General features: G+C 51.1%; 1 protein-coding gene across 3 annotated transcripts; it reads right to left on the bottom strand.

The window, feature by feature from the left end:
* Positions 1–6,499: 6,499 nt before the first annotated feature.
* On the bottom strand, positions 6,500–17,038 carry FAM3A (FAM3 metabolism regulating signaling molecule A). Of its 3 annotated transcripts, none has more exons than XM_084871140.1 (10): positions 16,672–17,036; positions 16,504–16,576; positions 13,733–13,846; positions 13,159–13,182; positions 11,251–11,374; positions 11,098–11,156; positions 9,872–9,922; positions 9,461–9,545; positions 9,258–9,384; positions 6,500–7,221 (listed from the first exon to the last, which is right to left on the bottom strand). In XM_084871140.1, exons 2-10 carry the CDS (start codon positions 16,514–16,516, stop codon positions 7,126–7,128), a joined length of 693 nt encoding a protein of 230 aa, XP_084727266.1. In that variant the 5' UTR covers positions 16,517–16,576; positions 16,672–17,036; the 3' UTR covers positions 6,500–7,125. The 3 variants fall into 3 exon arrangements, with proteins under 3 accessions (XP_084727266.1, XP_084727267.1, XP_084727265.1); XM_084871141.1 differs by having other exon boundaries at positions 11,251–11,412; positions 16,672–17,035; XM_084871139.1 differs by having other exon boundaries at positions 11,251–11,412; positions 16,504–17,038.
* Between the last annotated feature and the right edge of the window lie 3,332 nt (positions 17,039–20,370).

The following is a 20,370-nucleotide window of genomic DNA, read 5'->3' as shown; positions in this document are numbered from 1 at the left end:
AGGCCAAAACCGGTTTGGTTCCGTGGATAGAGCTTCGGCCTGTGGACTGAAAGGTCCCAGGTTGATTCTGGTCAAGGGCATGTACATTGGTGGCAGGCACATCTCCAGTAGGGGGCGTGCAGGAGGCAGCTGATAGGTGTTTCTCTCTCATAGATGTTTCTAACTCTCTGTTCCTCTCCCTTCCACTCTGTAAAAAATCAGTAAAATATATTTTTTTAAAAAAGAAAAAGAAAAGAAAAAGCAGGCAAGGATTTATTGAACTGGCCAGCGACAGCCAAGAGAGCACCACACACAGGTGGAGTCCAACCTCACAACCATGCTTTTCCAGGTGTAGGCAGTCCTTTTAAAGGTCTAAACCACAAAAATTTCCCTTTGTTCTAAATTCTAAATGCTGGGAACAGCCTGCAGGGTCATTCCCAGGCAGATCCTGCTGGATGTTGGAATGTGGACCTATCTTGTGAAAGCAGATAGTACAGAAGCAGAACTGAGCAAAGTTCATCTCTAAAGGTTATCAGCAGTTTCAACTCCTGGAGCTACTGAGTCCGTGGGAATCAATCTCCTGTGGTTCTGGTCCACAGGCATGGGAAGATCTGGAAGCTGAGGTAATTACCCTATTGTTGAAGCAAGTAAGTGAGCGCAGAAGCCAGAATAGCAGGGTTAAAATTCAAGCAGCAGTTTTTACCTAAGTATGGTTGCTACCATACTTCACTCTGGGGGCTGGGGGCCACAGGCTTAGCTGTTAGCACAGCGGGGATGCCTCAGGTCTGGGTTCGGACCATGTTCCTTCTCCCGGCGCCCAGCCTTGTAGCTTTAGGGCCGAGGCTTAGCCTAGTTCCACCTTCCTCCTGACTGCATTTTTAAAAATATATATATTTTATTGATTTTTTTACAGAGAGGAAGAGAGAGGGATAGAGAATTAGAAACATCAATGAGAGAGAAACATCGATCAGCTGCCTCTTGCACACCCCCTACTGGGGATGTGCCTGCAACCAAGGTATATGCCTTTGACCAGAATCGAACCCGGGACCTTTCAGTCTGCAGGCGACGCTCTATCCACTGAGCCAAACCGGTTTCTGCTCTCCTGACTGCGTTCGCTCTCCCTGTCCCCTGGCACCAGTGGACTTGTCCACTTTTCAACACTATCTGGGCCACCAGCAAGGTCCAGAGGATTCACAGAGAAGAAATGCAAATCGATGGCATAAGGTTGGGCAAAATGGTGATGAGGCTGGACTCGGGAAGACAGTGAACAGCTGCAGAGTCGAAGAGGATGTGCATGTTCCCAAAGGCCGCATGCAGGGCAATTGCATTCAGTGGCCAGTGGGTCAATGGCAACCCACTGCTCTGGAAGAACCTTGCCACAGCTGTGATGGAGGCCAAGGCCCTAAAGTTGCAGGTATTTTCCCTGAGAGGCACACAAGCACATTGTTGAGAATGTCTAAAAACCCCACATCACCTCTACTTTCATTTGCATTTTCAAATAAATGATTATAATGCTTTTAATATAAATGTATTAAATACATTTTATTTTCAAATTTCACATTTGTTTTCTAAAGTTCAGATTAGTACGTGCATATGATACGTATGTATATATACCCAGTGTGGGGTTGCATGCTCCAGAGGGTTGGATGGATGTGGGTGATCAAAAATATTCAGAGGCCATAGCTCTCAGCTGTTCTTTAGTCTCAGAGGACCAGTAAGTCGTAAGCTATTTGCGTGTGGACTTGGTGTCTGGGAACGCTTGCAACTGCCAGTCTCAAGTGGAGTTCAGGGGTCCTGCTGGAAGCAGGCTGGCACACGTGAAAGGGCTTGGCTTGGCACATGCTGTATTGAGGACGGCAGCTTGCCAAAGTGTGGTGGGTTGAGGGCTGTCTGAGGACGGTGTAAAGCTGGCCAGAGGGATAAGGGGACGAGATCTGGTGCAAGAGCAGGGTAAAAGATGTGTCCTTCCTGGAGGAAAACTGGTTTTTGGTTTATTTTTGTTTTTTTCCTCGCTCGAAGATATGTTTATTGATTTTGAGAGAGAGAGAGGGAGAGAGAGAAAGAGAGAGAGAGAGAGGAACATGGATGTGAGAGAGAAACACCAATCCGTTGCCTCCCATAAGAACCCTGACCAGCGCCCTGGCTGGTTTGGCTCAGTGGATAGAGCATCGGCCTGTAGATTGAGGGAGGTCCCAGGTTTGATTCCAGTCAAGGGTACATGCCCGGGTTGCAGACTCAATCCCCAGTGCGGGGTGTGCAGGAGGCAGCCAATCAATGATTCTCATCAATGATGTTTCCATCTCCTTCCCTCTCCCTTCCTTTCTGGAATCAATAATAAATATATATTTTTAAAAACCCTGACCAGCCAAAATCGGTTTGGCTCAGTGGTAGAGCGTTGGTCTGCGGACTGAAAGGTCCCAGGTTCGATTCTGGTCAAGGGCATGTACATTGGTTGCGGGCACATCCCCAGTGGGGGTTGTGCAGGAGGCGGCTGGTTGATGTTTCTCTCTCATCGACGTTTCTGGCTCTCTATCTCCCTTCCTCTCTGTAAAAAAAAAAAAAAAAAAAAAAAATCAATAAAATATATTAAGAACAAAACAAAACAAAACAAAACAAAAAACCCTGACCAGGGATTGAACCCACAACCTATTGGTGTATGGGATGACACTCCAACCAACTGAGCCATGGACCAGGGCAAAACCTATGTGCTATTTTTATTATTATTGATTTCAGAGAGGAAGGGGGAGGGAGAGATAGAAACTCAATGATGAGAGAGAATAATTGATTGGCTGCCTCCTGCATGTCCCCTACTGGGGTCTGAGCTTACAACCCAGGCATGTGCCCTGACTGGGCATCAAACTGTGACCTCCTGGTTCATGGGTTGACTCAATCATTAATCCCCAGCACTGGATGAAACCTGTGTTTTTATATTCCAACTGAATAGGAATTGGTGCCAGGGTCAAGGACAGCAAATGCAGCCAGAGGCTTGCTCCCCATTACCATCAGTGACGTCAGCCTTCCCTGAAAAGCTAGAGTGGGCTGCTGGGGTGTCTGACAGGAGGCGATGTGGAGGCTTTCTCTACAGGACAAAGGGAGGGCTAGATTAAAGGCAAGATCATGTTTGCAGTTAATATAACAGATTAATAATTTACTCCAGAAGAGGAGGAAGGGCTCAAGATATTTAGTTTCAAAAGAGAAGTCGTCTGGACTGAGAACAGAGAACAAATTATAACAGCCGAACCAATACAAACGCACCTCAGATGGGAGACCTGCTACCTTATTAATAGGCTCACAATGATGATCCTGAGAGCAGTTCCTACCTTTTTCTCTCCAGGCAGGGGCCGCCCGGAATGCTCTATACAAGCACAAGGAGGGGAGGTATTTGATCTTTTCAAAAATATATTATGTAAAAAAAAATAAAAAATATATGTTATTGATTTCAGAGAGAAAAGGAGAGGGAGAGATAGGAACACCAATGATGAGAGAGAATCATTGATCGGCTGCCTCCTGCACACCCCCTACTGGGGATCGAGCCTGCAACCCGGGCTTGTGCCCTGACCAGGAATTGAACCATGACCTCCAGGTTCATAGGTCAATGCTCAACCAGTGAGCCACGCTGGTTGGGCCCTGGATATATTTGATCTTTACAGGGAAGTGTAGTGCCTACCTAGCATCAGGTCACAGTATCTCAGTTTCCTTTTGGGGGAGCCATCTCTCCTTTACTCTCAGTATACAAGGCTTGCATGTGGATGACCCCAGTGCTGGACTCTGGAGTAGGCATATGCCCAGGGATAGCCAAGCAGAGCCACACAGACTGATGCAAGGATAAGCCTATAACCCAGTCTGGACCAATGAGACTCAGTCCCCAGGGACTAGAGGAACTATTGGGAAGGTGAGAGCTGTTTTTTTTGGCTGGGGTTGCCTCCCCCTACCTGGGGGAAACATATGTTTGAAAAGGAATAAAATACAGAGAAAAGCAGAGCCAAGAGATGGAGAGAGCCCATGTCCTGGTGACATTTTTTAAAAAATATTTTTATTTTTATTGATTTCAGAGAGGGAGATGGAGAGAGATAGAAACATCATCGATGAGAATCATGAATTGACCGCCTCCTGCACGCCCCCTAGTGGTTGATCAAGCCTGAGACCCAGGCATGTGCCCTTGACTGGAATTGAACCTGGGACCCTTCAGTCCTTAGGTGGCCACTCTATCCACTGAGCCAACCCAGCCATGGCCTGGTGACTTTATTAGAGCTGGTATCACCTGTGGGCTTTGGGTACATTACAGGAATAATAAGTCCCCCTTCTATTATTACTTAAAATTTTTTTTATTGATTTTAAAGATATATTTGTTGTTCCACTTATTTATACACTGAGTAGCCAGATTATTATGATCTCTGAACGAATAATAATCTGGTCACTCAGTGTATATCCTATATAATAAAAGGCTAATATGCAAATTGCCCCCTTAACCAGTTCAACCAGCAGGAAGGCTGGCCAACCACCCATGTTCCTTCCCCTGGCCAGACTGGCCAGACCCCACCCATGCACAAATTCATGCACTGGGCCTCTAATATATATCTCTAATACACACACACACACACACACTGAATGGCCATTTTATTATATTTTCAGAGATCATAATAATCTGGCCACTCAGTGTATCAGTATATATTTATTGGTTATTGGTTGATTCTTGTGTGTGCCCCCCCCCACACACACACACTGAGTGGCCAGATTATTATGCATTCAGATATCACACATAATAATCTGGCCACTCAGTGTATATTTGTAAAACCCACAGACTACCACCCAAGAGGGAACCTTAATGTCAACTGTGGGCTTTGGGTGATGATGATGTATGTGGTACTGTATATATATATATATATATATATTTTTTGTTAATCCTCACCTGAGTATATTTTTTCCATTGCTTTTCAGAGAGAGTGGGAAGAGGGGGAGAGAGAAACAGTGCTTGCCTCCCACATCACCCCAACCAGGGCTGGGGATCGAACCTATAATACAGGTATATGCTCTTGACCAGGAATCGAACCTGTGACCCTTCAGTGCCTTGGCCAGTGCTCTTCCACTGAGCCACACATACCTGAGTTCACCATACCTTTTGCTCAACTTTGCTGTGAACCTAAAACTCTAAATAGGAAAGTCTCGCCCTGGCTTGTTTAGCTCAGTGGTTAGAACGTTGACCCATGGACTGAAGGGTCATGGGTTTGGTTGCTGGTCAAGGGCACGTACCTAGGTTGCAGGTTCGATCCCCAGCCCCAGCTGGGAGACAACCAGTTGATATGTTTCTCTCACATCAATGTTTTTTTATCTCCCCCCTTCCCCACTTCTTCCCTCCCTTCTACTATCCCTAAAAAAGAAAAAAGAAAAAAATATTCTCAGGCCAGAATTGGGAGAAAAAAAAAAAAAAAGGAAAAAAAAGTCTATGAAAAAATGGATACATGTACAGTGTCAGCTTCCATGATCAGCATCTTCTGGGCAAGCAATCTGGGCCCTCCTCGGGTCTCCACTTCCCTGGCCCTCCAAGTCCTGGCATCGCAACCAAGGCCTCTCCTTCATGCCTCCTCACTTCTCTTCAGCCTACTTTTTAAATCTTTTGTTTCTTAACAACTCGCTCCCACTCTGACCACACTGAACTCCTAGAAGGCAGAGGCTTGGGAAGCCCACCTCCAGAATAGGACTCGAAATTCCATCACCCCTACCCTGGACCCCTCGAGGCTGCCTGGCTGGTGCCCCATCTCCTCCCGTCTAGAAAGTCTAACCTGCCTTCTTTTCTTTCTTTCTTTCTTTCTTTTCTTTTCTTTTCTTTTTGTTTATCATCACCCGAGGATATTTTCCCATTGATATTTAGAGAGAGTGGAAGGGAGGGGGAGAGACAGAGAGAAACATTGATGTGAGAGAGACACATCCATTGAGACACATTGATTGGTTGCCTCCTGCATGCGCCCTGACCAGGACCAGGGATTGTGCCCACAACCGAGATACATGCCTTTGACCAGAATCGAACCCATGACCTTTCAGTCCACAGGCCAATGCTCTATCCATTGAGGCAAACTGGCTAGGGCAGTGACCTCTCTTCCTTTTCTGACTCCATACCATAGTATCACCCCCCTCCAGCAATGTGGTATTCCAGCAAAACTGTTATATTGTAGTTTCTTGCTGGTTCACACTCAATGAAGGGAAATAGAACTAATCTGTGAGAAATGATAAATAGTCCACGTGACTCTGCCCTTTGCAGTCCTGATTTCAAAGGCATCCAAGCGGAGTGCTGTGGGGAGACAGTGGGTTTCCTGCCCAGAGAGCAGAATAGTCTCTCGGGCAAGGATACGGGCTACCAGCTGGTGAGCTGCTCAGCTTGCTACCTGAGTCACAGCTCAGCGACAGCAGGACACGTCTGTGGCAGAGTCCTGGAGACAACAGCAGTCTGCTAAGGCTGTGGGGTGGGTTGGCTGAGCCTCCAGGCCACGTCCCTCCCCCAAGGACAATACCATCCGACTCCATGTTGAATACACGCAGTCCACTGAGGCACCGATTTATTAAGAGGTCATCTAGAAGCCGGGTCCTGTGACAAACTGCAGGAGCTGTCACCCACTGCACCAGGGCCCGTGACCAGGCTCACTACTCTCCTACCCTGGCCAGCCGGGCTCTAAGGCGGCCCCTTCCTACGGAGAGCGGGGCAGGAGGCAGCCAGGTGGATCCCTGCTATGAGCCACCAGATGTGGCTCACCGGAAGGAAACCCGTGGGAAACAGGACTAGCCCGCAGAGCAGTGAGCGGCTCTGGGCAGAGAGGTTCCGGAAGTTGCCCAACCAGGCGGCTGTGCAGCCAGGGGGTGAGCACCCAGGGCCTTAGGAAGTGGGTGGGGGCTGACTAGGGAAAGCAGCCTTAGGAAAAGAAGGAGATGGGTACCTGGGTACCCCTGCCAAAGTACAATGAGGCTGGCCATCGCAGTCCCCACCACCAGTCACGCACATGGGCCACCGCGCACCGCCTCGGAGCCCTGATGTGTTGAACAAGGGAGCACTCCTGGCCGGTGTGGGGTCGGGACTCAGCCCTGCGCTGGCACCACTGCTGCCTCCTCCTGGGCCAGGCACACGCAGCCTCCTTAGCCCAGTCCTTGCTTGGCTGGCTAGCTGGCCGTGCTTCTCCTCGGGATGCAGCCTTCCATCTCCAGTGCCTCGGGCCAGCCTTCATACTTGTTGGTGTGCCGGCTGTTCTTCATATGCTGCGGGGTCAGGGGAGGGGGGAGTCAGCCTCAGCTCTCAGGCACCCCAGAAAGAACTGGCAGTGCCCCTAGGCCGGTGTCAGCCTACCGTGCACTCTCAGGGCACCCGCCCCCTCTGTCTGTCCTGGCACCTTGATCTTTCTCGTGGAGAAATGGCCCTGGCTGCACGGGAAGCCCTCCGCAGGGGCAGGGAGAGGTCAGCTTCTCTGCACCTCTGTGGGCCTGGCACACGCTGGGGAGGGAGGGCAGGGGTCTGTCTGTCCGCCTGGTCTGTCTGTCCGCCTGTCTCTGCCCAGCCCACGCAGAGCTGCTGGAAGTTATAGAAGAGCAAGCTCAGAGGGAGTGTTTCTTCTCTGGGCGGGGGTGGGGGGTGGAGGTGGGGTGTTAAGCTGCTCTTTTGGTAACCAGAACCTTCCAGAAATCAGCGGAGGCTATTTCTTTTGTCCCGCTGTGGGGACACCACAGCTTTCACAGAACAGGGAGCCTCCCAACAATGAGGAGGGCACCGGGGGCTTCCCAGCCCCTCGCATGGGGCATGACACGGGTGGCCCCAGAGGAGCCTCCAGACAGCCAGCAGCCAGGCTGGTGGAGAACGGCATGCAGCGTGACTCTGGGTATTGGGTTTTGGGAGGATGGGGAGCACCAAGCATCTTTTTTTTAAAATATATTTTATTGATTTTGTACAGAGAGGAAGGGAGAGAGATAGAGAGTTAGAAACATCGATGAGAGAGAGTCATCGATCAGCTGCCTCCGGCACACCCCCTACTGGGGATGTGCCCGCAACCAAGGTACATGCCCTGGACCGGAATCGAACCCGGGACCCTTCAGTCCCCAAGCTGACGCTCTATCCATTGAGCCAAACCGGTTTCGGCGAGCACTAAGCATCTTGAAGATGTTTAGGAGGCGAGTTGCCAGTGGGCAACACTCAGAGTCCCTTTGGGGCCTGGCCGGCAGGCTCAGTGGTTGAGCATCGACCTATGAACCAGGAAGTCATGGTCGATTCCCGGTCAGGGCACATGCCCAGGTTGTGGGCTCAGTTCCAGGTGGGGGGTGTGCAGGAGGCAACCCATCAGTGATTCTCTCTCATCGTTGATGTTTCTCTCTCCCTCTCCCTTCCTCTAGGACAGGGGTCTTCAAACTACGGCCCGCGGGCCACATGCAGCCCCCAGGGGAGTCTGATCCTGCCCGCCAGGTTTTTTGGGCAGTGAGCGCAGCCAAGGTGTTACAGTAAGGATTAGTAGTTCATATAGTCCGGCACTCCAGCTCTCTGAGGGACCGTGATCTGGCCCCCACTTTAAAAAGTTTGAGGACCCCTGCTCTAGGAAATAAATAAAAAGAAAAATAAACTTAAAAGAAATTCTTGTAAAAATAAAAATAAAGCTGAAACCGGTTTGGCTCAGCGGTGGAGCGTCAGTCTGCGGACTGAAAGGTCCCAGGTTCAATTATGGCCAAGGGCATGTACATTGGTTGCAGGCACATCCCCGGTAGGGGGTGTGCAAGAGGCAGCTGGTCGATATTTCTCTGTCATCGATATTTCTAGCTCTCTATCTCTCTCCCTTCCTTTCTGTAAGAAAATCAATAAAATATATATTTTTAAAAAATAAATAAAGACACTTGCCAAAACCGGTTTGGCTCAGTGGATAGAGTGTGGCCTGTGGACTGAAAGGTCCCAGGTTCGATTCCGATCAAGGGCATGTACCTTGGTTGCGGGCACATCCCCAGTGGGAGGTGTGCAGGAGGCAGCTGATCGATGTTTCTCTCTCATCGATGTTTCTAACTCTCTATCCCTCTCCCTTCCTCTCTGTAAAAAATCAATAAAATATATTTTAAAAAAATAAAAAAATAAAGACGCTTTGGGATGAAATCCATCCAGGACAGACCGGGAGAGGCCAGGGCTGCCTCAGAGGGGGGTAGGGGAGGGTTTGGGGAAGACTGCAGTATGAACAGAAGGGGACCTCATGAGATGCAGGCAGGAAGCCTGGGCTCGCTGCCCTGGGCTGGGAAACGGAGTTGCCAGCCTCCCCCGCACCCTGTACCTGCTCAAAGGGGCTCTTGTTCTGCACACCCTTGGCCCCCACAAACACCCAGCTGTCCCGGAAGGCGAGCTCCTTGACGTTCTTGCTGCCCAAATCGCTGAAAAGCTTCCTGGTCTCTTCGTTCATCCTGCCGCACAGAAGGAGAAGGTGTGAGCGGTCGCCATAGGAGGGCGAGGCTGAGGCTGGCCCGGGCAAGCACTTACTTGGTGGCTGGGTCGTCGTAAGATGCCACAAACACCAGGGTGCCTTCATGCAGTGGCCGGATAAACTTCAGTAGATCGTTGACATCTGGGGGCACAGGTCCCATGGGACACGGAGCATCAGGCACCACTGGGTTTCCCTCCCCCACCAGCCCCCATTCTCCAAACGAGGACACTTAAGAGTAGGGATTAGGGCAGGGACATACCCCATTGTGTGTCACAGGAGCAAACTGGTATAAGAAGCCAGGGCACTCCCCATGGCCACACACCTGTCCCTGCCCCTGCCTTTTCCAAACCCAAGGAAGTGCCCCGAGAAGCCCCCAGCGAATGGCCAGAGGAAGGGCAGTGTTTAGGGGAGGGAAACCCAGTCGTTCTGCTGCACAGTCAAAATTGGGGCGCCAGGCGGCCACTCACCTCCTGCCCACATGTCGAAGGCCCGGGCCTCGATGAGCTCACCGCTGACCCCTGGATTAACAGGGAGGATGGGGTGTTCCTGGGCAAGCCACCAGGGCAAACCCACCCTGCCACCTCGGTCCTCCCACACTGGGTGCAGCCCTTCTGGAACCTTTTCAACTGCCCCCCCACCCCCATATCAGCCTGGCTGGTGTGGCTCAGCGGTTGAATGTTGACCGATGAACCAGGAGGTCATGGTTTGATTGAGATTCTCGGTGAGGGCGCATGCCTGGGTTGTGGGCCCGATCCCCAGTAGGAGGTGTGTAGGAGGCAGCCAGTCAATGATGTTTCTATCTCTCTCCCTTTCTCTCTCTCTAAAAATCAATAAAGGGCCGAAACCGGTTTGGCTCTGTGGATAGAGCGTCGGCCTGCAGAATGAAGGGTCCCAGGTTCGATTCCGGTCAAGGGCATGTACCTTGGTTGCGGGCACATCCCTAATAGGGGGTGTGCAGGAGGCAGCTGATCGATGTTTCTCTCATCGATGTTTCTAACTCTCCCTCTCTCTTCCTCTCTGTAAAAAAATCAACAAAATATATTTTAAAAAAATCAATAAAGGGAAATTTTTTTAAAAAAAGCAAATATATATAATATATATATATACACACACACCCCATATTCCTGCCAACTATGCCCCTTATTCAGACAGCTGTGGCCCATCCAAGGCTGCAGAGCTTCTGCCTGGCATTTGAGACCTTCCAGGTGTGCCCTTCAAATTCCTGGAAACTCCTAATTCTTTCCTACTATCATCCTTTTAAAAAATATGTATATATTTTTTTATTTCAGAGAGGGAGAGATAGAAACATCAATGATGGGAGAGAATCAATGATCAGCTGCCTCCTGCACACCCCACACTGGCGATCGAGCCCGCAACCCGGGCATGTGCCCTGACTGGGAATCGAGCTGTGACCTCCTGGTTCGTGGGTTGACTATGCAACCCCTGAGCCACACCGGCCGGGCTCTCCTGCTGCCATGCTTTTGTTCACCGAGTCACTTCTGTGGACCTTTCAGCGAGCACAAACCCCTTCCCCACCTCCTGGGGAATTCTGAGGGGAGGGGAGGGGAGGAGAGGAGGGCTAAGAGAAACACTCAGATGCCTCCTCCTTGTGGGGAAGGGGTGGGGAGGTCACAGCACAACAGGGTTCCACTTTCCTCAACCAAACGCTGACCCCGCATCAGAGGGAACTTACCATTCACCAGGGCGATGTTCAGTCCTCGACCCACGTTGTCCTTGACACTGCTCATGAGCCTAGCAAGGGGACAGGCCTCAAGTGGCACGTCTGCTCCACGCTTCTGCTTCTGATCACCCATTCCTCCCCCAGCCCCCGCTCCAAGGAACTCACATCTTGTCCTCCAGGCAGATCTTGGGCCCGATGACATTGGCAGCCCCGCTGACCACGCGGAAGGCCAGGTGCTCCTCAGGACACGGCTGGGGCAGGCCGCACTTGTACTTCCTGGCCCGTGGCTCTGGGCGGGGACAGTAGGGGTGACCCATGGGCCTGGCCCTGGGTCACCCGAAGTCTGAGAGAGGGAGGTCGGGACCGGCCCACAGGGAGGAGTGACTGATGCCTGAGCCGGGGGCCAGTGCAGGGAGAGGGCATGGCTCAGGCCAGGAACACCTCCAGACACTCTATCCCCTGGGCTGCAGGGCGAGGTGACAGGGACCCCTAGGGAGGCTTTTCTGCCACTGATCGGAGAGCAGTAACTAAGAAAGCACCTGGCCCAACCGGTGTGGCTCAGTGGTTGAACATCGACCTATGAACCAGGGAGTCACAGTTTGATTCTTGGTCAGGGCTCATGCTCAGGTTTTGGGCTCCATCCCCAAAGGGGGCGTGCAGGAGGCAACCTGTCAATGATTCTCATCGCTGATGTTTCTATGTCTCTCTCCCTCTCCCTTCGTCTCTGAAATCAATTAAAATTTTTTAACTGATTTCAGAGACGAAGGGAGAGGGAGAGAGATGAGAGATACCATATTTTTCGGACCATAAGACACACTTTTCCCCCCCCAGAAGTGGGGGGAAAAAGTCCCTGCGTCTTATGGTCCAAATATAGCCTACACATATACTGTAAAAAAAAGTTTTTTTACTTGCCCGGCTCTGTGTGGTCTCTGTGTGCTTGCCCGGCTCTAAAATGGTTCTAAATGCTGCTATTTTCTTTACAGGGTTGATTACATGTGTTTATGACTGTGATGTTGGGTTTTAATGCACATAAAATATTTTAGGACACTATTTGTTTCAGAATCTTTTTTTCTTCATTTCCCTTCTCTAAAAACTGGTGCGTCTTATGGTCCGGTGCGTCTTATGGTCCGAAAAATACAGTAATCATTGACCAACTGCCTCCTGCACGCCCCCTACTGGGGATTGAGCCTGCAACCCAGGCGTGGGCCCGAATTGAACCTGGGACCTTTCAGTCCACAGGCAGATGCTCTAGCCATTGAGCCAAACCAGCTAGGGCAAAATATATATATATATATATTTTTTTCTATGTGGCAAAATATATTTTTTTAACAGAGAGACAGCACCTGATTTCCACGGGGCACAGGTAGAAGGACAGAAGGACAGCCTCTGTCACAGGCTATATTGCGTCCCCACAAAAGATATTTAAAAAATACATTTTTAATAAAGCAGCAGAATATTAACAAAAGGTGAAGCTGGGTACAATATTCTTTATCCTATTTTCCCCCCCAATTTTCTATAGATTTGAAATTATTTCCAAGTAAATGAGTAAGAATCATTTTTTAAAGAATGTGTGCAATCATTTTATTAAACTGATAATTTTATTTTCCTGGATTGGTTTTATACCTTGCCAATAAACACATTTATGTCCCCCTCCCCTCAAATTTTTATTTATTGATTTCACAGAGGAAGGGAGAGTGTGAGAGAGATAGAAATATCAATGATGAGAGAGAATCATTGATCGGCTGCCTCTTGCACGCCCCCTACTGGGGATAGATCCCTGATGCGAATGGAACTGTGACCTCCTGGTATATAGGTCAATGCTCAACCACTGAGCAACACCGGCTGGGCTGGAATGGAAATTCCTATCCTATGCCTGTCCCACCAGTGTATTCTGGAAGCAGAGAACTTGTTTCCTAGGTTCACGGCGTGCAAGCGGCTCAGCGGGCTGTGCTGGCCAGTTTGCGGAGAGATTAGTGGAGACCAGAAACCCTGGAGAGCTGGAGGCGGGCAGGGGTATTACGTAAATAGGAGGAGGGGCAGGCCCAGAAGGGCAGGGAGGTCACGGAGCCTTACCTGCCGTCACTGAGTTCTCTGGGCCTGTGGGTAGAGAGTTGTTTCTGTCAGTTGTTTCAGGACAGCCTGGCCCTATACCATGCAGTCAAGGTGATGGAGCAGCTGGCTCAGAGGCCAAGGGTTAACCAGGCTGATCTTGGCATGCTCTTACTCAAGTCTAAATGATGCTCATATGCAAAGCTCCCTGCCCCAGGAAAATTGTAAGTTGGAATTGCACAAAGTACTTAGGTCACCAGAGCCAAGGTGTAGAGTCCCCTGCTCATGTCAGAGCTCAGCAGAATGTCCACAGGGAGCAACCAGGGAGTCATCCCCAATGTTCGGCGGAAGTCCCTCTGCCCCTCACTCAGGCCCCGCCCACTCCAATTGGGCTCAGAACGAATCAGCAAATCAGCGGGGATTTGCTGCTCAGCCAAAGCAACCTCCTAACCAGAAGGCTGTGCTGGATGCCAGGAGTCAGATGAGGAAGAGAAAGGAAATCCAGGCCACTCCCACCCCCAGCCTGAGCCTCAGCCCAGGGGCCCAGGTGGCCACCATGGGGACCTCTGTACCAGACAAGGGAACGTCGCACACTCACTGATGAAGAGTTGCTGGATGCGAGAGAAGCCAGTGCCAGGCCCACCCAGGAAGATGCTGACTATGATCCAGGTGAGAGCCACAGTCACAACCAGGGCCACGATGCGGAGCGGGCCTGGAGGCAGGACAGACAAGGCAAGGCCACCTCAGATGCCAGTGAGCTCCCAGTGATCCCAGGGCCTCTTTCGACCAGACCTCCCCATCCACTTGGGATGAGGTGACTGGAGGACAGGAAGGTGGAGACCTGTGGCCGGCCACCAGCCGGAGGGGGGCAGTTCCAGGGCTTAGCTTGGTTTCCCCAGGCAGGTGTGGGGGCCTTTCAGAACTCACTGCTCAAACGGGCTCTCGTACTCCCCCAGGAGCACCCAACCAACTACGCGAGGCTGCCCAGGTTTGTGATCCACCCACCACACCCTCTTCTGTTGTGATGGAGGAGGTCCCTAGTCCTTTTTTTTTTTTAATTTTTAAACATATTTTATTGATTTCTTAACAGAGAGAGGAAGAAAGAGGGATAGAGTTAGAAACATCCATGAGAGAGAATCATCGATCAGCTGCCTCTTGCACACCCCCCACTGGGGATGTGCCTGCAACCAAGGTACATGCCCTTGAGCCGAATCAAACCCGGGACCCTTCAGTCTGCAGGCCAACGCTCTATCCACTGAGCCAAACCGGTTTCAGCCCTAGTCCTTTGGATCCCTAGCTCTCCTTCCTGCTCAGGTTTCTCGCTGTGTTTTTTTTTTTTTTTTTTTTTTGTGTGTGTGTATGTGTTTTAATTTTTTAAAAATTGATTTCAGAGATGAAGGGAGAGGGAAAGATACAACCATCCGTAATGCGAGAGAATCATAGATTGGCCGCCTCCTGCACGCCCCCACTAGGGATTGAGCCTGCAACCTGGGCATGTGCCCTTGACCAGAATCAAACCCGGGACCTTTCAGTCCACAGGCCGATGCTCTGTCCACTGAGCCAAACAGGCTAGGACCCTGCTCAGTTTCTTGTAACAGCAATCATCCCATCTTTGTCTTTCCTATTGTCAACATCTCTCCTCCTGCCCCAGCTGGTTTTTCTTAGTAGTTAGAGCGTCGGCCCGCAGACAGAAGGGTCCTGGGTTCGATTCCAATCAAGAGTGTGTGCCTTGCCGAAGCCGGTTTGGCTCAGTGGATAGAGCGTCGGTCTGCGGACTGAAAGGTCCCGGGTTCGATTCCGGTCAAGGGCATGTACCTTGGTTGCGGGCACATCCCCGGTATGGGGTGTGCAAGAGGCAGCTGATTGATGTTTCTCTCTCATCGATGTTTCTAACTCTCTATCCCTCTCCCTTCCTCTCTGTAAAAAAATCAATAAAATATATTAAAAAAAAGAGAGTGTGCCTCGGTTGCAGGCTTGATCCCTGGCCCTGGTTGGGGTGCCTGGGGGAGAAAGGCAACCAACTGAAGTTTCTCCCCCCCCTACTCTAAAAATCAATGAAAAATATCCTTGGGTGAGGATTAACAAGAACAAAAACAAAAACGAAAGCTCGGCTGGCGGGGCTCAGTGATTGAGCATCCACCTATGAACCAGGAAGTCGTGGTTCAATTCCCCGTCAGAGCACACGCCCTGGTTGTGGACTCCATCCCCAGTGTGGGGTGTACAGGAGGCAGCTGATCAATGACACCTTCTGGTCATGGATGTTTCTCTCTCTCTCTCTCTCTCCCTTCCTCTCTCTTAAGTCAATAAAAATATATTTAGCCCTAACCGGTGTGGCTCAGTGGATAGAGCGTTGGCCTGCACTGAAGGGTCCCAGGTTCGATTCCAGTCAAGGGCATGTACCTGGGCTGTGGGCACAACCCCAGTAGGAGGTGTGCAGGAGGCAGCTGATCGATGTTTCTCTCTCGTGGATGTTTCTAACTCTCTATCCCTCTCCCTTCCTCTCTGTAAAAAAAATCAATTAAAAATATATTTTAAAAACAAAAAACAAAAACACCTTCTTTCCAAGGCCACCTATGATCTTCTTGGTGTCACCTCTGATCTCTCTTGACTTCTGTCTTCTGCCCCAGGCCCTCCTGCTGAAAACTATTCCCCGCTGGGTTCCAGAGCAACACAAGCTGGCCCATCCTCCTGGCTTTATCCCCCTCCTTAATCCTCCCCGGAAAATCTAAACTTTCCCAGGCTGTCTTCTCTGCCTACTCTACTTTTCTTCCTCCACCCTCCTCATACGTGCTCTCACCTACTCCCCGCCTTGAATCAACCCCCAGGGAACCGTGGCAATCTATGTTTTTGCCCCAGCCTTGAGCCTACCCCCTTTCTGGCCAGTTCCCCACTGGCTCGCTCCGCTGGAATGCATTAATAATGTGGCAACCTTACCAGGTACACAACTCTTGAGTTCTGTTTTCCATCCCCCAAGCTGTCCCTCCCTAATCCACATTCATCCTTCCTTACCCAGCCCACAGCTGGGCTAGCGCTAGACTCATATTCAACCCCGGAGCCACTTGGGTCAGCTTCTCCTTTAAGACCACTACTCTCCACCCAGTCTGGTTGCTCCCCTCCCACAACCTGTTTTCCAAACAGCGACCAGTTGCCCGAGATGGTAGAAACTCACTATCCTGATCCTCATCACACAGTTTGGGGAGCTGAAATGCTCGCGAGTGGAAGGGTTTGTTCAAGGTCCTGGAATGAATGCTTGTGCATAGTCCTCCGTTTCCAAAAGCATCGGGACCCCTCCAGCTGCAGACCCCTGGACACCTGGGCCGGCCAGGTCTCCTTTCCAACTTCCTCCTGTTCGCTGTGGAAGCCACCCACCTGCCAACCTCATGTCCACGTCTCCCGCTGGGCTGGGGCCGCCGGCAGGTGAACTGTTTGGGGACCGTGCGGTCTGGAGGTAACAAAGCAGAAGAGCAGGTTTGGGCGGGGGTCAGGGCTGAGCCAGAGCGGGCCGGGCGCGATCGGTGCACCGACTGGTTCATTCACCTGGCCAGGCTCCGGGGAACGCGAAGAGAAGCCCTGTGGGGACAAGAGGGGTCTCGGAAACGCGTTGGCTCCAGGTCGATCGCGCGTACGGAGCCTCTGGGTCTGGGAAATGGAAGTGGTTCTCAGACGCAGGCCCCTCCCATGGGAGGCCCGGAGCTCCGGCTGCCCCTCCGGGCCCGGGGGCCTGCGACGCGGGCTAGGCCGGCCGGAGATGCGATCTCAGTCGGGGGCAACCCTGGCAGGCCGGCCGCGCTGCCCTGCTCAGCGGAGGAAGGAGAGAGCGAGAGCAGAGGACACACAGCCCCGAAAGGCCTGGCAATGGCGGCCCGGGGCGGGGCCACAGCCCGCAGGCACCACCCCCGCCTGCGGTGAGGCCAGGTGGAGGGTGGGTGTGGAAAGCAGCGGAGGCCCCGCCCCTGTCCTGGGAAGTCCCGCCCACAGGCCTCCTCCTCCATTTGCTGCAGCCGCCGGGTGAGAATGGCCCGCCTCTGACGTGTGCTTGAGAAGAGCTGATTGGTCGTACAATGGGAGGAGCCCCATCCGGCCCCGCCCCTGTCCCACGTATGCCCCGCCCCAGAACTCTCCCGTCAGAGGGCACTTTGCTAGGAGAGTCCAGTTTCTCAGGCTTGGTGTGCTGGGGTTACGCTGGTGCCCTCCGGTCGGATTTCTGAGGCAGAGAGAGAGGCGGATGGATCTGGGGGCGTAATTAGAGATTGTTTTAAAGTGGATATATGTGCCTTTTATTTTTTTATTTTATTTTATTTTTTAAAAAAATATATTTTAGCCGAAACCGGCTTGGCTCAGTGGATAGTGTCAGCCTGCAGACTGAAAGGTCCCAGGTTCGATTCCGGTCAGGGGCATGTACGTTGGTTGCGGGCACATCCCCAGTAGGGGGTGTGCAAGAGGCAGCTGGTCAATGTTTCTCTCTCATGGGTGTTTCTATCTCTATATCTCTCCCTTCCTCTCTGTAAAAAATCAATAAAATATATATAGAGTGGGAGGCATATGCATGCATGTCCTGTTCTCTTCCCCCTCTCCCTCCCTCTCTCTCTAAAAATCCATTTTTAAAATCTTTAGAAATAAATGTTAAAAATCTAAAAAAAAAATAATAAAAAAATAAAAAAAATATATATTTTTAAATATATTTTATTGATTTTTCACAGAGAGGAAGGGAGAGGGATAGAGAGTTAGAAACATCGATGAGAGAGAATCATCCCTCAGCTGCCTCCTGCACACCCCCTACTGGGGATGTGCCCTCCACCCAGGCACATGCCCTTGACCGGAATCGAACCTGGGACCTTTCAGTCCGCAGGCTGATGCTCTATCCACTGAGCCAAACCAGTTTTGGCTGTATGTGCCTTTTAGAAACACGGAGGTACAGAAGAGGGTGCAGGAGAAAACACCAGAATGCGATGAACCAGAGACCAGGAGGCGCAGGCTCCGGATGCCTTTCCTTGCACTCTGATTTCTAGATGGCAGCGCGTTCACACTGTCTTCCACGTCATTCTGATGGTGGGAGGGGAGAATACCTGCTCCTCTAGCCTCTCTCAGGAGGGAGTCCCTGACACACCACTCAGTGCACCTGATCACCCACTGCACTGGGAGAGCTGGGCCCACCCCTGCCAGCGGGACTCCTTCTGGAGGGCAGCAGCTGGGTGGCATAGCGACCACAGAAATATCCGTGCCCTTTGACCCCATGACCTCACTACGGGGAGCCTGACATTCCAAAATGCAGAGAAAGCTTATACAGCTGGGCGGTGCCAGATCTCTGGTTAGAATCCAGTAGCTTCTACACTGACATACACAAGACTCTCTTTCTCTCTAACTAGATCAAGGTAGTCAGTTTCAGGGCCCTGCGGCTGCAGTTGGGGGTTAGTATTTGGATTTTGTTATGGAGTTTGGTCTTAGAGATGGTGATCACGTGCCAAACCCTCACATATTTGTGGGCACTGAACCTCATGGTCTCTCCTGAAATGCTCATAGTTGTAATGTCCCCTAGAGGTAGCTCTCAGTTACACTCCCGGGCTTTCGGCCAGGCTTGGGCATCTGCCAGATGGTTGTTCTGAGAGGACAGTGTAGAGAGGGTTGGACCCTCATGCCACAGGCACTTATGTCCCAGACCCCAGTACAGGCACTCGCATGAGGTGGCAGAAAGTGTCTCCTCTGGGCCCTTTTGCTTGTGTCCCAGTGTAGTTCTCAGCTGAGGTGCCAGTTGACTCTTTTGCCTTGGGTCCTCATGTGCCACTTGATACCACCAACAGATCCCTCTTTCCCTCTCAGTGTGGACACCGATGGTTCCGTTGTCAGTTGATGACGTCATGTGTGCTTGTGTGCTTCTGCCTCGGTGCAGGTACCTCCTGCCTCTGCCCCAGGCTTGGCATCCAAAGCTGAAGTGGCAATCGAATCACCTCAATGGTCCCTCATTCCCCTCTGCCGTGTGGGTGACAAAATTTGTGCCCTCAGTTGACTGTCTTCACCCAGGCCCTCATATGTGAGCACCCAGTGTGAACTGATAGTTGGTGATCCATTGGGACCTTATGTCTCTATCTAGTCCCTCCATTCTCCTTTCTGGCATAAATATCAGTATCTGGGCTTTTTGTTGATGCTCTCACCTGGCCCCTAATAACTCTGACTTGTGTAGCTACACAGAGCTGACGTGACATTTGAATGCCCCTGTCTGCTCCCAGTGTAGCTCTCATCACTGAATTGTGTTGTGTCTTGGATCCTCATGCTGTGCCTCAGGGTAGGGACTCAGATCTGAGGTAACATTGAATACCCTCATCTATCCCTCATGCCTCTACCAGAGGTTGGGCATCAAGAGCTGGTGTGAGCCCAGCCAGTGTGGCTCAGTAGTTGAGCATCTACCTATGAACCAGAGGGTCAAGGTTCAGTTCCTGGTCAGGGCACATGCCTGGGTTAGGGGCTTGATCCAAGTGGGGGGTGTGCAAGGGCAGCTGATCAATGTTCTGCCTCATCATTGATGTTTCTCTCCTTCCTTCCTCTCTAAAATAAAAAAACAAAATTTTTTTTAAGAACACATAAAAAAGAGCTGCTGAAACAGGTTTGGCTCAGTGGTAGAGCGTTGCTCTGCGGACTGAGGGGTCCCGGGTTCGATTCCAGTCAGGGGCATGTACATTGGTTGCAGGCACATCCCCAGTAGGGGGTGTGCAGGAGGCAGCTGGTCGATGTTTCTCTCTCATTGACGTTTCTAGCTCTCTATCCCTCTCTCCTCCTCTCTGTAAAAAAAATCAATAAAATATATTAAAAAAAAAAAAAAAGAGCTGATGTGAGCCCTGGCCGGGTACCTTGGTTGGTTAGAGGGCCTTCCCAATATGCCAAGGTTGTGGGTTCAATCTCCAGTTAGGCCACATACAAGAAGCAACCGATGAGTGCATAAATGGGTGGAATATCAAATGTTTCCTCATCCCTCCGTCCCTCCCTCTCTCTCAATTAACCCCCCCCCCCAAAACAAAAACCCTGATGTGAAAGGGGACTCCACTGGTGAGCCCTTAAGTCCCACTATACACTGAGTGGCCAGATTATTATGATCTCTGAACGTGTGTGCATGTATGTATATAGATTAGAGGCCTGGAGCATGAATTTGCGCATGGGTGGGGTCTGGCCAGCTTGACCAGGATGAGGGGACATGGATGGTTGGCTGGCTTACATGCTGGACGAACTCCTGGTGGAGGGGACAAC

This window comes from Pipistrellus hanaki (assembly GCF_964339955.1).
Source record: "Pipistrellus hanaki genome assembly, chromosome: X".
In the NCBI taxonomy this organism is placed as follows: domain Eukaryota; kingdom Metazoa; phylum Chordata; class Mammalia; order Chiroptera; family Vespertilionidae; genus Pipistrellus; species Pipistrellus hanaki.
Note: the sequence above shows the minus strand (reverse complement) of the source record. Positions and strands in the feature narration are given on the sequence as shown.